At 36.0% G+C, this 14,951-nt stretch overlaps 2 protein-coding genes across 2 annotated transcripts; one reads left to right on the top strand and one right to left on the bottom strand.

The window, feature by feature from the left end:
* Positions 1 to 4,607: 4,607 nt before the first annotated feature.
* On the top strand, positions 4,608 to 7,576 carry LOC126787454 (protein GRAVITROPIC IN THE LIGHT 1-like). Its single transcript, XM_050513338.1, has 5 exons — positions 4,608 to 4,645; positions 5,488 to 5,652; positions 5,776 to 5,791; positions 5,915 to 6,317; positions 6,798 to 7,576. Exons 1-5 carry the CDS (start codon positions 4,608 to 4,610, stop codon positions 7,574 to 7,576), a joined length of 1,401 nt encoding a protein of 466 aa, XP_050369295.1.
* A 987-nt stretch (positions 7,577 to 8,563) lies between these two features.
* On the bottom strand, positions 8,564 to 13,392 carry LOC126786117 (mitochondrial uncoupling protein 2). Its single transcript, XM_050511833.1, has 9 exons — positions 13,124 to 13,392; positions 12,436 to 12,654; positions 12,256 to 12,334; positions 12,014 to 12,147; positions 11,812 to 11,910; positions 11,589 to 11,693; positions 9,161 to 9,235; positions 8,975 to 9,061; positions 8,564 to 8,865 (listed from the first exon to the last, which is right to left on the bottom strand). The coding sequence occupies exons 1-9, from the start codon at positions 13,202 to 13,204 to the stop codon at positions 8,842 to 8,844; spliced, it is 903 nt and encodes a 300-aa protein (XP_050367790.1). The 5' UTR covers positions 13,205 to 13,392; the 3' UTR covers positions 8,564 to 8,841.
* Between the last annotated feature and the right edge of the window lie 1,559 nt (positions 13,393 to 14,951).

The raw sequence follows: 14,951 nt of genomic DNA, 5'->3' as shown, positions 1-14,951 counted from the left end.
AAAATTAAATTAATCATTTAAATTCTAGCGTTATAGATATTTTACATAAAAATTCTAGTGTTATCATACAAGAGAAACATATATAATTATATATTTTATATAAGATTATATAGGTTTCGATTGCTAAGTTCATAGAAATTTGCAATATACAAATCGTTTTTATTTATATCATATAACTCGAATCATATATTAATGAGAAAATTAACCGGACTTGTATATCTTTAGGAAATGAAGCAAGGTCCAAGATTCATTCTTTGAGGTTAGTCATTTCCTTATCAAATGCATCTAAGATGTTCTCATAAATTATAAATGTATGATGATGATGATGAAATATTTGATGGTTAAAATTCAAATGAAATTTAAAGCGGGACGGGACGAAGCGGGATAGAAATTATTCGTCTCACGTCTCGTCCCACTATTATGAAATGAGACGGGATCGGGACGAGACGAACGTTTTTAGACTTCCGTCTCGTCCCTATGAATTTTGGGACAGAATCGGGATTTCGGCTTTTTATGCCCACCCCTAACTAAACTAATAGGATTTTGACCTCAAGTTCTTCTAAAAACTTGTAGCTAACATTAAAAATACTCTGAGACTTGGAATCACTCTAAAACAATATTTCTAGAATAAATTATGAATTTTCAAAGTTCAGTTACAATTTTCAAAAAAACCTGACGAGTTTCTGTACAGTAAACTATTTGGCTAAGAATGAACTATTTTAAGTGAGAAAATCTATAAGTGTCTTCAGAGCTTTTGCACTAAACATCCTAAAGAAAATCCCATAGTTGGAAACACCTGAAAATGATTTTTCTACAATTAGTTATGCAATTTCAAAGTTTAGGTACAGAATTAGTCTTCACATGTTCTTAATGAATAAATTCCTCGAAATCTAATCAAGCAAAAGCAAAAACTTGACCTGCTGAAAGGAGAATTTAATAGCTACAACAACTTAAATTAAGCATGAAATTCACAAAACCAATTCTAACCTTACAAACCAAATTCCAATCTAACATATAAACAAATATATAAATAAACCATCAATCAAATTCTAATTGTAGAAAACTAAGAACATCAAAATCTCAACTCAGCCAAAACAGTTATAGAATAAAATGCAGTACATTTTCTCTTCTAATGCTTTCTATCCGTGTTGAACCTATGAGAATCATATCTTAAAAACGCAGAAGACACCCTTATTTATACTACTTGGAAAATGGATAGAACCTAGAGCTCAAGAAAGGAATGAATGAAGTTTATTTGAATTGTCCACGTGAAATCTTAGCCATTTAGGTTCTAGACCCACCACCTTCATACTTCTAGGGTTCCAGTTCTGCATACTAGCTTTGATGGGTCATCTATTGGAAAGCTTGTTCTCCACCAATTCGACACCTCCTACTTCTCCAAGTCTTTGGTAGTAATTGGCGGCTTAATCAAAGTTGGTGGCTAGGTTTTAGATGAAGGAGAATCTGGAAAAAGGGAAAAAGAGGGAAATGAAAGAGCAAAGAAGACAAGGTTTCGAGTTTCAAGAGAGAAGAATGTCAGTATTTCAGGAAAAGAATGTCGGGAAGAATAAAGTGTTTCGCTTCTCTTTTTTGTTTAAGCTAGGCTAGGCTGTTTGGATCTTAGTATTGGGTCTTGGATCAAAATTTGGGCTTCTAATTTATAAAGACCTCTAATTTATATTTATTCTAAATATTTCCAAAAAAACACACACACTATATATATATATATTAAACTTTACAATATATATATATATATATATATATTTCCAGTTGTTACAATAAATGTGCCATCAATTCCACCGTCCCCACTACTCAAGATTCTCATCTTTTGTGTTTTTTTTTTCAAATTACTTGTATCCAAAAACAAACGAGCGTGGTTGTATTTAACTAACATCAGGATCAATATTTGACTGAAATATGTGGTTGTGCTTGTACCACGTAATTTTCGTTGATGGTCTAAAAATCAAGCTGGAGGAAAATTTCAAAATGTGTACTTTAGTGGTGGCTAGAAAACTAAGAGGGCTTATCACCAATGTTTAAAAGGGCGAAGGTGTGAGATGAAGCGTTTTATCAAAGTCTCAACCCTTGAAAGCCTTAAGGCCCCGGGGTGAAGTCTTTCGTGTTTTATAAATATTGAAATTATAATAAAATAAGTAAATAAATGTGGATAAAATTGTTTTTAATTCAAATAAATAATTAAAATATATTAAAATCATACATTTTAAATTAACAAACGTGTAAATTTTAATTTTCTTATTAATTTCTTTCCCATTAATTTATCACTAGAATTGTTGAATATACGTCCACAATAGTATTACATTCATCTCAAGGCGTGATAACGTAAAAAGCGGGTCGAGGCGAGCCAAATGCGACTTTTTTTGCGTAATTGTTTTTACAAATATGACTTGCTCTGCGTTAAAGGCACGCCTTTTTAAACATTGCTTATCACAGTGTTCATAGTCGGCTAAATATCCGCAGGTAGAAAAATTGGACCATAAGATTCGATCCCCAGTAGAATCTGCACAGAAAAATCCAACACTGATTCATGTAAAATGCACCTGCAGGGGTGGCCATGCCGATTAGGAATTCAAGCTCCTGACACGTGGTATTGTTTGGTGACAGATTTGTCCACAACTACAAGCTTAAGCAAAACAATTAAGTAGATGAATTAGCGAGCTAATTAATTAATTAAGCAATTAACGGCGCGCGGGAACAAATCAATCAGGAAGAGCATGCATGCAGTGTTCTTCATATATATCCTTTAAAACTCTAGACTTGTCCTTGTATATGCATCAGCTTTGATCGCTCAAGCCCTTTTTTTTCCGACTGGTACAGTGATCAAGTCAATTTTTACTAGATTGTCAACTAATTAAGTTAATATATTCCACGTGTAAAACATTCTCATATCAGTCATATGCTAGCAGTTTGAGTATTTTTGCTTTCTTTTCTAGCTCTCTCAACAGATACAGTTTTCAAATGAATTAGTCCAAATGAATGCAAGCAAGATCACAAAACACTGTGTCCTAACTTGTTGCTTTGCTCCTGCAAATATTCTTGACAACAATTCATCAAGAGACGTTAAATATATAAAACAATTTAGAACACAGTTTTTAAGCAATTGGCCTGAAATGATATAAACCCTAAATGCCCCAAAGCATAAATTAACAATATGGAAAAATCATGTCAAGGAGAATACATCAAACAAGTAATTGGCTAGAAAGAAAAGAAAGAAAGACAATCCACCTACTTCTTGTCCTAAAATATCCTAGTAAGAAGCTACATACCCAAAAGAAGAATATCCGATCCAGAGATGGTTAATTGTTAAAACGCATGAAAAAACGACATGAGTATTACCGATCGATCGACTACGTATTATAAACATGAATCGCCATAATTTTCTGGTGGGGTTCCGTATTTGTGTGGTATGTTATTGAAACAATACAAAATAGAGCATAGCATTCGCCTTGTTGTCTTACCATGGATCATGCAGTTTAATTGTGCTTAGGGAATAGATCGAATCAATTGTTTTTCAGACAGTCCACACAGATACTTTTGTGTTGATACTTCCACGGATCAGATCAGGTGCTGTGCTGTGCTTACAAGGCAATTGAATCAACAGATAGCTACATTTTTTCCCGGGTGCTGCGCTATTCAAAACCAATAAATTTTATCATGACTAATGAGAATATTAACTTGAATATATATATATAGGAGGATTTTCAGGTGTTAATGTTTGTACCTTACATAAGTTACGGATTCGCCGATTCCGGCGACGGTAGGTCGCAACGGTGGGCAGACCACGACAGCTGCACTCCCCACCTCCTGACAGTCCCGTCTGTGCCGATCAAAGCTTCATCAGCGACCCACGGCAACCGGAATCACGAAATCACCGGAATCTGCCCAAAAACTTAATTTTTGCAAATTCCGGCCGCCGATGAAACTCCGGCCAACACAGACGGGATCGCCGGGAGGTGGGTAGTGCGGCTATGCTGGTCTGCCGCGCCGTTGCGGCCTGCCGTCGCCGGAATCGGGACGTCCACACCTATATATATATATATATATATCCCAAAATAGTATGTGCCTACTTGGCTACTTGCCCTAAGAAGAAATTTCCAGAAATAATTGTTAAAATGCATGAAAACGAAAGAGTATTATCAATCAACAAGAAGAGAAAAGATACAAGAGATACAAGATAGAGCACAGGTCTTGCCTTATAAGCTTGCTGTTGTATCTTACCATTGATCATCATCAAACAGCTCTACTGTGCTCAAACTCCACAAAGGGCAATGGAATCTATTGGTTTTTTTTACTTTAGACATATAAGTTAGGGGTTAGCAAGAAAATAAAATAATACAGATCGAAAATTAACATTCTCTGCACCGAAAACTATGATATATACATTACAAAAAAAAAACTATGATATATACTGTTAGCTAGGCTCCACGTACATCACAGCACACACGATAGTCTTTGGAGACTTGCAGTAGAGTCTATAAATACAGACGAACTTGCACAACTTGTTCTTCATTAATTCACAGCAGTTAACAAGAATATCGCAGGGCTACCACGTATACCTAATTCTCCTTCCTCGATCTAGCTTTATAACCATGTTTTCCAGCTTCTTTTCTTGTTCCTCTTATTCAAGGTAATATATAATCTCTTAACTAGTTCATGTCTCTTTGGATAGATTTATACTTTATAGATATATATATATATATATATATATATATATATAGCAATTCTTGGCTGCGGAAGTCCGCACCAATCTTTTAGTGCATATTTCCATTTTTGCACCACTTTTGAATTGCATTTTCTCATGTCCACCGTTTAGTATCTAGAGAATATTGTGTAAATCATCTCTACAAAATTTCAACCAATTTGGTAATCGTTAATGTCCTCAAAATTTCATTTTTCTGTTAAAAATATGAACGGTTTATGTTTGAAAAAATTCAGTCCGTCCATTTGTTTATCGATTTTGAAGGTCTTAGCGATCACAAAATTGGCTAAAATTTTGTAGAGATGATCTACACAATATTATCTAGATACTAGATGGTGAAAATGAGGAAATTCAATAAAAAAAGTGGTAAAAAAATGGAAATCCGCACCAAAACCATTGGTGCGGACCTCCTTAGCTGAGAAAAATCATATATATATATATATATATATATATATATATATATATATTGATTGATTGATTTAATGCGCTTGTTGGATTTACTTAGGAGTGTGCTTAACCTAGTTTATCTAAGGATCTGATCAATAGATCGATCATTGCTTCTTATTTCCTAACATGCATATGCACATATTTGATTTATATCTATACTGTATATGGTACAAAATAGCTTGAATGTTCCTAGTACACTTGGCCCTAGATAGCATATGAAAAATGCACATGTTCCACAAAATATCACACACATTCTTAATTGGAGTGATAAGAGCTTCGATCAGTTTGGTAATAGGAGCTAACCTTTGCTTTGGGTTACTCAGAAAGAAGAACACCACCACCAACCGAGAGCAGAACTTGGAAACCAAGAAAGTTGAAGTTGATCCACAGGTTCTCTACTTCAATGGCGATCCGTTCGGATCAGGAAACAAAACAAAGTTGTCTCTATGGTCCGATAACAACAACATTTATTTTCAGAATAATTCAAGGTTAGTAATTAAGTGATTATACATATTTAGCTTTTCTTATTTGTTTATATTTTGATTCCTTCAACTCAATAGTCGATACTGTTAAATGCTTATTAACGGCAACCATATATTTTGACATTTCAGAGGTAAGGAGGTCAAGGTAAGGAGAAGGTTCCAAAATTTTCTGCACCCACCCTCATCTACTAACCAGAACAAGAGCTTCAGTCATGACCTCAGCATGGATCATGACGTCGGAGGAGAAGAGGAGGAAGAAGAATTAGAGGAGGAGGAGGAGGAGGTAGTGAGGGGAGTGGAGATTATAATCATGAAGGAAGTGTTCGAGGTCATTGTGGCAATGAAGAACGCGTATGTAAGCCTACAAGAGGCACACAGTCCATGGGACCCGGAGAAGCTGAGGGCGGCTGACCTAGCGGTGGTGGCGGAGCTGAGAAAGCTGGGAGGCTTGAGAGAGAGGTACTTGAGGAGGAGGTGTTACGGCAGTGGCGACAAGCTGCTGATGGAGCTAGTGGCACCTTACGAGGCCGCGGTAGTGGAGCTGAGGAGAGAGGTAAAGGCTAGAGATATGGAGGTTGTACAACTCAAAGAGAAGCTCAAGAGCATTGTTAGCGCCACTAATAATGGCAAGAAGTTAAGAATGTCTAGAAGGAAGGTGTATTGCAGTCCAGGTAACAAACCCAATTCCATTCTGTCTTTAATTAGGTCAAAGGATCGACTTAATTGATCTGCATTTTGTTAATAATTTGGAGATTTACCGATACGATTAATTTGGAATATCCCAATAGGATTTCATGTCATATAAAAGTATAGTTTAGTTGAGTTAAAGTAGCTTTTACTTAAAACAACTCTGTGCTGAGAAGATAATTATTAAGAACCCTAACCCTAACAAAGCATTTTTTCTTCTTCTTCATTCATAGCTAATTTTAAGATAATTATACCGTTTAAGTTGAAAGTCCTTAATTATGATTGAGGTTTGATTATAGTTTATATATCAAACATATAAATCATCAAAATAACTTCAAAGTAGAGGAAAGACTTGCATTAGAGGTTTAGGAGTATTTCACTAATATCTATTGTTTAAAAGGGAGTTTTAAAACATTGATTGTACACTCTGTGACAGTTGCCCTTGTTTTTTTTCTTTTCTTTAGTTGCAGTTTTAGAATCTCCAGCACAAGAACTGTTTGAAAACACAATGAACCTAGTGAGGGAGGCATCACAATCATTCACTTCGATTCTCCTCTCTCATATGCGAGCTGCGCAATGGGACATCGCTGCTGCGGTACGTTCAATCGAAGCTGCCACCACCACTGCCACTATGATAAGCACTTCCTCTGTCATCAAAACTCAACATGCCAATGCCAAGTATGCTCTTGAGTCCTACATTTCCCGAAAAATCTTCCTAGGCTTCGACCACGAGAGCTTCTACATGGATGGCAGCACCTCTTCACTTCTCAACCCAGAAAAATATCGCCAAGATTGCTTCAACCAATATAATGATTTGAAGAACATGGATGCCCTCGAGCTTCTCGATATCCTGCCCATGTGTAACTTTGGCAAGTTTTGCTCCAACAAATACTTGGCCATTGTTCATCCCAAGATGGAGGCGTCGTTGTTCGGAGACTTAGAACAGCGACGATATGTGGTAGAAGGAAGCCACCCTAGGAGTCAGTTTTACAAGGAGTTTTTGAAGCTGGGTAAGGCAGTGTGGTTGCTTCACTTGCTTGCCTTCTCGGTTGACCCGGCACCAAGTCTGTTTGAGGCTAGTAGAGGAGCTCAATTCCATCCTCAATACATGGAAAGTGTTGTCAAGTTTCCTGGTGGGAGGGTTCCTTCCGATCAGGTTGTCGGGTTTCCTATGAGCCCTGGTTTCAAGCTCGGGAATGGGTCGATAATCAAGGCTGAAGTATACCCGGTCTCTAAGAATTAGATGTGTTGATGTCATGAAAGAAGCCAGATGTAGTACTAGTACTAGTGTTTTTTCTTTGATGCCGGAGTACTAGTGCTACTGTGCTAGTACTACGAGCTCAATTCCATCCTCAGTACTAGTACGTACTAGCTAGTGTTGCCATTCCACTCCAATATGGATTGGTACCGTCTGTGACATACAAAGTTGCTCTTTTACTTTCCTTCTGTAATTGTTAAGTTATAATTTTTTTTGTGTGTCTTGTTTCAATCTAATGTTTGAAACTTTGAATCTAAGATATTAATTTGGTAGTTAAATTCTTAAAAAAAATTGTTTTACAGAATTCAGTTGAGAGAGAGAGAGAGAGAGAGAGCGAGAGAGAGCTGAAAATCGATCAATTAAGCTTAAAGCAAAGTTTCAGCCAATCCTACAATATTTATACCATGGTAGAGTTGTACTAAGCTCTGATTCACAGAAACTTACCAAAACACAAGAACAAGGCATGTACGTGACATCTAGCTAGTATTCTTCCAATGCCGTAGAGCTGGCTTTGCTGTGTCTGCCATTGATTACTATTATGCAGGGGTTTGTGATGAAACAGCCAACAGTGAATGAAGGCAAGGCAAGAAAAATCTAGCTAGGGAGGTTGATCGATCAAACAAATTTTGGTACAGGATGGAGTTTATTTTAGGCCTTCAGGAATACTCTGGTCGACAACAAATTGCTTGCTCGTCTAAAATAATGTCAACGGAAGATCGTTGTGAACTACCAGACCTATAACAGCATCACCACAACCATCCAATTAAAAAAAACACCCTACTTTTATGCTTGAGGAGCCATATTAGAACATCTCAGTGTTGTACGTGGGCAAGTAATGAAAACTGCGCTGGTTCTCAAACTTAAACTGGGTCATGATTTCAATGCATAAAAGGGTAATTTGCGGGTGACCTGCTAAATATAAATTGCAAAGTTATCAGAACTCAGACGTTTAGTATAAGCAAGCACGGTGTATACTCGGATATGAAAATGATATTGATAAATATTTTGTAACTGTATGTTCAGTACAGTGGGATAAAATTGCTTCCCCCTAGAGGGTACACGGCTACACGCTATGACATGCCTTCTAAATAATAAGTATCTATCCAATGATACAAATATATAGGCAGTACAGTATAGTACATTATAGAGAAATGAAACAGAAGAATGAATCATTAACAATAAAGGTGATTCCCAAGTAGAAGCTGTGCAATCATGCTTGTACGTGGAAAGTCACAATTCGGAAAGCAGATTTATACCCTGAAAACATTTTTCGCCTGCCACAGAGAAAAATTATGAGCAAATAGGCATCACTACTTTCAACAAGCAGGTAGTAGGAACCAAACCAAACACCTCTCCCAAGTCATTAAATGATTCTTATCTTACCTGCTCTAGCATTAGAAACATAAGCACATTCCAAGATCCTAGTCGTCCAAAGTTTGGAAGAAACCCCTTATAAAAGGCTAAAAACCCCTGTATATATCAGCAGAAATGAGTTAATAGATATTTCATGCTACTTCAAAGTATTGTTCGGTACAGTGAATGGATGAAAACTGCAACAAATCAACATACCTCATACTTCAAAGTTTTGACGAAGCAATCAAAGGTGTTCTTGTAAGTTAGATCTCCCATCATTCTAGATTTCACCTGGAACATAAGCAGAATATCCAAGGCAACATTTGCCTTAACATTGTAAATTGTTTTGTATGGTAAGAAATGACATCACAATCTTTTCACGAGCCCTTGTAGTAGCGTGCAACTATAATCGTGCAGGTGCAGTCCTTGTATTTATGCAATTGTTGCAACTAAGATAAACATGCTACTGATCAGTAAACACAGCATGCTACTGATGAAAGATCAATTTCTCCTAATTAATTAATGGTTGTCAATGTTTTTCGATTTACAACATATTTATACACTGGAGAGAGAGATCATATACCAGCTATTAATAATAATTTATCTAGTAATAATTCCTTATACCAATGTCATCAACATTCGGTTCTTCAAAGCCAATGCAACAATATATGCTGATGAATAACAGAAAGAAAAGGGATTATAGTACATTTGATCAATAATATCTTGGCAGTTTTAACGTCTGTTCTAATCTCTATGCAAGTCACACTGATTGTTCAATCAGACTGATAAACATAATCACCTATGTTGCACGGACACGCGAAAATAGTCGCGTATCGCGTGTCAGACACGGACACGCGTATTGGACACGCGGACACGCGCAAAAACGCTAGGACACGCGTGTCTGATTTTGGACACGCGGTGGACACGTGAGTGTCCGAGTTGGACACGTGTGTGTCTGGACTAGACACGAAAATAACAAGGACACGCAGGGGTATAATTGAGATTTAACATAAAAACCCAAAAAAAGGAAACATCCAGCCTGAAGCCGCATTCGTTTTCCACGATCTTCATCAAAGACGCAGAGGAAAGGGGGCGGGGTCGCCATCGCCGAGGTGCTCACCTCTTTTCTGAGCCGAGTTGCTTCCCCATTTTCAACGATCTTCATAACATCCAGCCTTCACAGCCGCATTCTTCTTCTGTTGGGTATGTTCCTTTTCTCTTCTTGCTTCCTTTCTTCTTTTTCCGCCTAGATTCCTTCACTCATTTTCTTATCTTTCTCAACCTTCTGTTTATCATCCACTGATTTCTTCCATCCAGATTCCCTATCCAAAAACGAATGCTCTTTTCTCTCATAATGCCTACTATCATCATTCCACGATTTTCCTTTTGGGTGTTTGTTAACTTGGGTACTTATCTGATTACTTGCTTGATGAAACATTTCTGAAGTTATCTTTGTTAAATATGTGTTGGTATTGCAAGGGGTCTTGTGTTCCTGCACGATGGAACCTTTAAAATCCATTGCAAGGGGTCTGGACTAGACACGAAGATTGTTCATACTTTATCAAAATTGAAGTCTGTTAGATTGCCCACCAAGTGTTTGATATAATGCCTCTGTCAACTTACTCATATTGGCTTCTAGTTCACTGTAGAAACCAATGGGGAAACAAAAGTGCCTGATTGTGATCAATTTCCAATAGTGAAACTGTATTACCAGACGTAGGTCATTAGTATGACTACTGAATCTTGCATTCCATATAGCTGTTAATTAACTGCTAGCTAACTAAGTTGGTTGCAAGGTGAACTTTTCGGGTCTATGTTGGTCGCTGTATAACTGTATTAGTTTAGTCACTCAAATTCCTAGGGAGTTTATAATGCTGTAGTTTCGTTAGCAACAAATTTCCTAGTACTTGGGTATATTCGCCTAAGCGTTGGCTTGAATTGTCAGCTTACAAACCATGTATGAATTGCTATGGTGAAAAATGTAGAAAATCCTGCAGAGAAAATCCTATATAAATGCTAAAAAGGGTAAACCCTGCTTTAATATTTATGTGATATGCTGTTTGGCATGTTGTACTTAATTTAAGGTGAATCAGATATAAATCAACAGTATTATGTTTGTACTTTGAAAGCTTGGTACAAGCTATTTACAAACACACATATAGATGTGTATATTTGAATCGGCATAGACACAATGCATTTCACCTGTGCATGCGTGTTATTTAGCATCTCATTAAAAAAAATTCCCTTTTGAGGCTGCAGAGAGCTGCTTTGGAATTTCTGTGTAAGTCTTTTTGGGATCCGAATAATTTAGTTGTTTATTTTTGAAAAACTGAAGACATAAGTAATGTTGTTGAACATTCTGGCATTATGATTGGAAGATTTACTATTCAGAAGTACTAGAGCAACTTTGTTTGAATGTGGATTGACTAAGTTTTAATTTTAGAAACTATATTTTTAATATAAAAATTAATTAACGTGTCTACCACGTGTCCAAGTCGGACACTTGAGATTTTGACGTGTCCGCGTATCGTATCGTGTCAAATACGGACACACGTGTCCGTATCCGTGCAACATAGATAATCACCTCTTTTTTATAAGAATAAAAGCACCAAACGTTTAAGCTAATAGGTATCAGAATGCATACCACATCAACAGGAGAGCCAATAGAAACTGCAAAGAAACCAGCACCAAGACCAGCTAGGAGATGAGTGAAAATATTGTCAGTGAACCCTGGAATTTTCAAAACTGTCTGCATAAGTATAAGGAATTAGGATTTATTTGGATTATCATCCTATATGTAGACTTTAGCTATAACTGGCAAGCTATAGTAATATTTGAACTTCAAAAATTGAAAGCAGTGATCTTACCTCCTTCACTTGATCATAACTAGCTAGCTCAGCAGCATTTATGATAGCATTTCGTGCTACATTTGGTCCCAGCCCAGTCCACAGAGCTCCCAAACCTTCCTAATTTTTTACAAGCATAAATAAATAAATCAATAAGCTGATAGATATACACATAAGAAAGAAGAGTCGAAGAAGCTAAATGTTCTACTTTAAGAAAGCTAACCTGTCTCACTATAGTCAAATAAGCATCTTTAGCTCCAGAGTAACGTTTAGGAACTCCGGCTGGCAATTTTCCTTCAGCTTGTAGTCGAACTTTCACAAGGTCCATTGGATTAGCCACCAGGATACCTAGCGCACCTGTTGATGTAAAAGTTTGTCACAAGGAGCATATAGACAGTAATTTGGAGACCCTCACAAATGAAAAACACTTGCATTCAGTAAAATCAGGAGGATGGTTGCACTAACCAGTCAATAGGGCAGCAAGCACTTTATGGTAAATCGGAATTTCTCCAACAAAAGCACTGCCAACAAGGAAAAGTTTGACCTGTTCAACAAGTAGTTTATGGATAACAGAATGTGTCACAATTAAAGCATTAAACAAGTGATCCAGGATTGTATTACAAGAGAGTGATATTTTAAACTCACGGGATCATATAACCCAATTCTCAAGCCTCCATAGATGCATTGTCGTTGTAATCCTGGAATTATACCATTCCAAAGTGCTGCTAAACCTTCTTCCCTAGCAATAGTAGCCATAGTACCCAACAAACCCTTATATTTAGGCGCACCAGCAGCATCCCCTACACTTGCTTTCTTTTGAAGCTGGAGCCTAACTTTAGCAGTGTCCAAGGGGATGGTACAGAACTGCAAAACAATATATTACCAGTCATAAACCGAGCTGGGATTCTTACAAATACACAAAGATTCATGAAATTTAGACCTTTTAAGTAACCTAATCATCGTCCTACATATTTCAACTCTAAAACTCTAAACTAACATAATCAAATGACCAACCACTATTCCCCATTGCCCTTTTAAGCCACATTATGCAATTTCCATATACATCATACCAGACCCTTAACTTCACACTCATAAATACCAAAAGCTCATCAAACCGACAATGTATTGACATCTGGATCGCTCAAACACAAAATCAAGCATAACCCAAGTAAGAGAATACCCTGATTAAGCTAAAAGTAAAGAACTTTAAGCTAAAATGATCATCAAACCGCCGACCCAATTGAGCAAATTTCCATAATTAGAAACTAAAACCAACAAAAAAGAAGGGCCTGAAAATGATTTAGATATAAAATTAGAGAAGGACGATTGATACCTCAGCGAAACAAGCAGCGAAAGCACTGCAGAGGAAGGTCTGCAAGAATGAGATCTCAGACCTGGGGCTGAGATCCGCCATTAGGAATAAGCAAAACGAAAGCTCAGAATCTGGGGAGAAATGTGGGTGTGGGGGTTGAGTAGAAGAGAGGGATTGGCGTGAAGGGTTATAAAGATGGTAGTGATGAGTAGTTATGAAAGAAAGGTACTTGTTGTTTAGGCTCCTCCATTCATGGCTTTTGGTATTCTCTGTCGCTCTGTTTTTCCCTAGCCTTGCTAATTCTACCTTTTGTCCTTTTGTCGACATCCTCCTTCTGCTTATATTAGGGGCAGTACAGTTTGTGTTTATTACATTTTCAAATTTTACTGCCGTGGTTTTTACTTTTTTACTTGTTTTTTATCAACCCATAATTTCACTTCTATTATAAACCTTCATTTTTTGTTTGAAAGATCGACGATAAATCCGATAATGTTATATTGGAATCCATGACCATAGAACATCTCGAAATCCTAATAAACTATACGAAATAACTAGAGTTTAACATTATATTAAATTGAGACACTAACAAATCATGACATGAATCTAAAAAACCAAATTAACTCGTGTGCTTTAGAACTGTAACACTGTGCTCATTAATAAAATACCTCAACCCCTTCCCCATTAATATTATGTTAAATTGTCAAAATACACCTCAAATTTGATTAAAATTATCAATTTGCACCCCAAACTTTTATTTGAGTCAATTTACCTCTTAAACTTGGTAAAAATTGCCGATTTGCACCCAATTCGTTAAATTTAACTGTTTTTCATTCAATTTTGCGTCAAATGTCATGCACATGAGGGGTAATGTTGTCATTTTCTATTTATATTTTTCTTAAAAACAAATATAAATATTCTTTAAAATGAAAATTATTTTTTAATCAAATTATTTATTTACATTTTTTTTCTACATACTTAACCCTACTTCGAATTATATATTCAACATAATCACTCATTCAAATATAGTGTGTTGTGTATATATATATATGTACACATTGTTGGAGGAGGAACGAAACGAGAATAATAACGACGTAATAGAACAAAACATAACCATTTAATTATTGATAATAGGGCCTATATATAGGCATTACATAACTACAATCCCTTAGGATTCGCAGTCCTAATCTATTACAGAGATGTGAATCTATCTCTAACAGGAAACCTAATAATGCTAAGACATACACAATGTTAGAATAGTAATTCTCACAGAACACACATTTATTTTTAATTTTCAATGTATTTATTTATATTTTTCTAATATCTTTTAACATACTATGGCTCTTTAATTAATATTAAGGCAAAAAGGCCGATTTGCACCCCAAACTTGGTCATAATTGTCAATTTGCACCTTGAATTTGCATTTGAGTCAATTTACCTCATAAACTTGATAAAAATTGCCAATTTGTACCATATCCATTAAATTTAATATTTTACATCTAATTTTAAGTCACATGTCATGCATTTAAGGGGCAATATTGTCATTATATATTTATTCATATTTAATAATAAAATAAATTAATAAAATTACTTAAGACGAACATTTGTTACAATTTTTTTTCCGAAACATGTTATTGATTTATATATTTATTATTTTACGTGATAAAAACTCATAGCACAACAACATAAAGAAAGCCAAGACCAATTGATATATGGGCACCCTACCAAGGCACTTTGCATCTAGACCAAGGATTAAAAAATAGACATTATCGTCGTTATTTCACGATAGTTTTGTTTTTTTATAATGATATATATTTTTATCATATCAAATTAATTTCGTCCGAAATTTTTA

This window comes from Argentina anserina, chromosome 3 (genome assembly GCF_933775445.1).
Source record: "Argentina anserina chromosome 3, drPotAnse1.1, whole genome shotgun sequence".
Classification (NCBI taxonomy): domain Eukaryota; kingdom Viridiplantae; phylum Streptophyta; class Magnoliopsida; order Rosales; family Rosaceae; genus Argentina; species Argentina anserina.
This window is presented reverse-complemented; position numbering and strand designations above follow the sequence as displayed.

Excerpts from the sequence above, each read along its gene's own strand:
- LOC126786117 (XM_050511833.1), bottom strand. The coding sequence starts at position 13,204 with ATGGCGGATCTCAGCCCCAGGTCTGAGATCTCATTCTTGCAGACCTTC. Across the intron at positions 9,236-11,588 it reads TTGGCTCTCCTGTTGATGTG|GTGAAATCTAGAATGATGGG; the intron begins GTATGCATTCTG and ends CTTATGTTCCAG. Across the intron at positions 8,866-8,974 it reads TGTTTCTAATGCTAGAGCAG|GCGAAAAATGTTTTCAGGGT; the intron begins GTAAGATAAGAA and ends TCTCTGTGGCAG.
- LOC126787454 (XM_050513338.1), top strand. The coding sequence starts at position 4,608 with ATGTTTTCCAGCTTCTTTTCTTGTTCCTCTTATTCAAG. Across the intron at positions 4,646-5,487 it reads TCTTGTTCCTCTTATTCAAG|AAAGAAGAACACCACCACCA; the intron begins GTAATATATAAT and ends TGGGTTACTCAG. Across the intron at positions 6,318-6,797 it reads GAAGGTGTATTGCAGTCCAG|TTGCAGTTTTAGAATCTCCA; the intron begins GTAACAAACCCA and ends TCTTTTCTTTAG.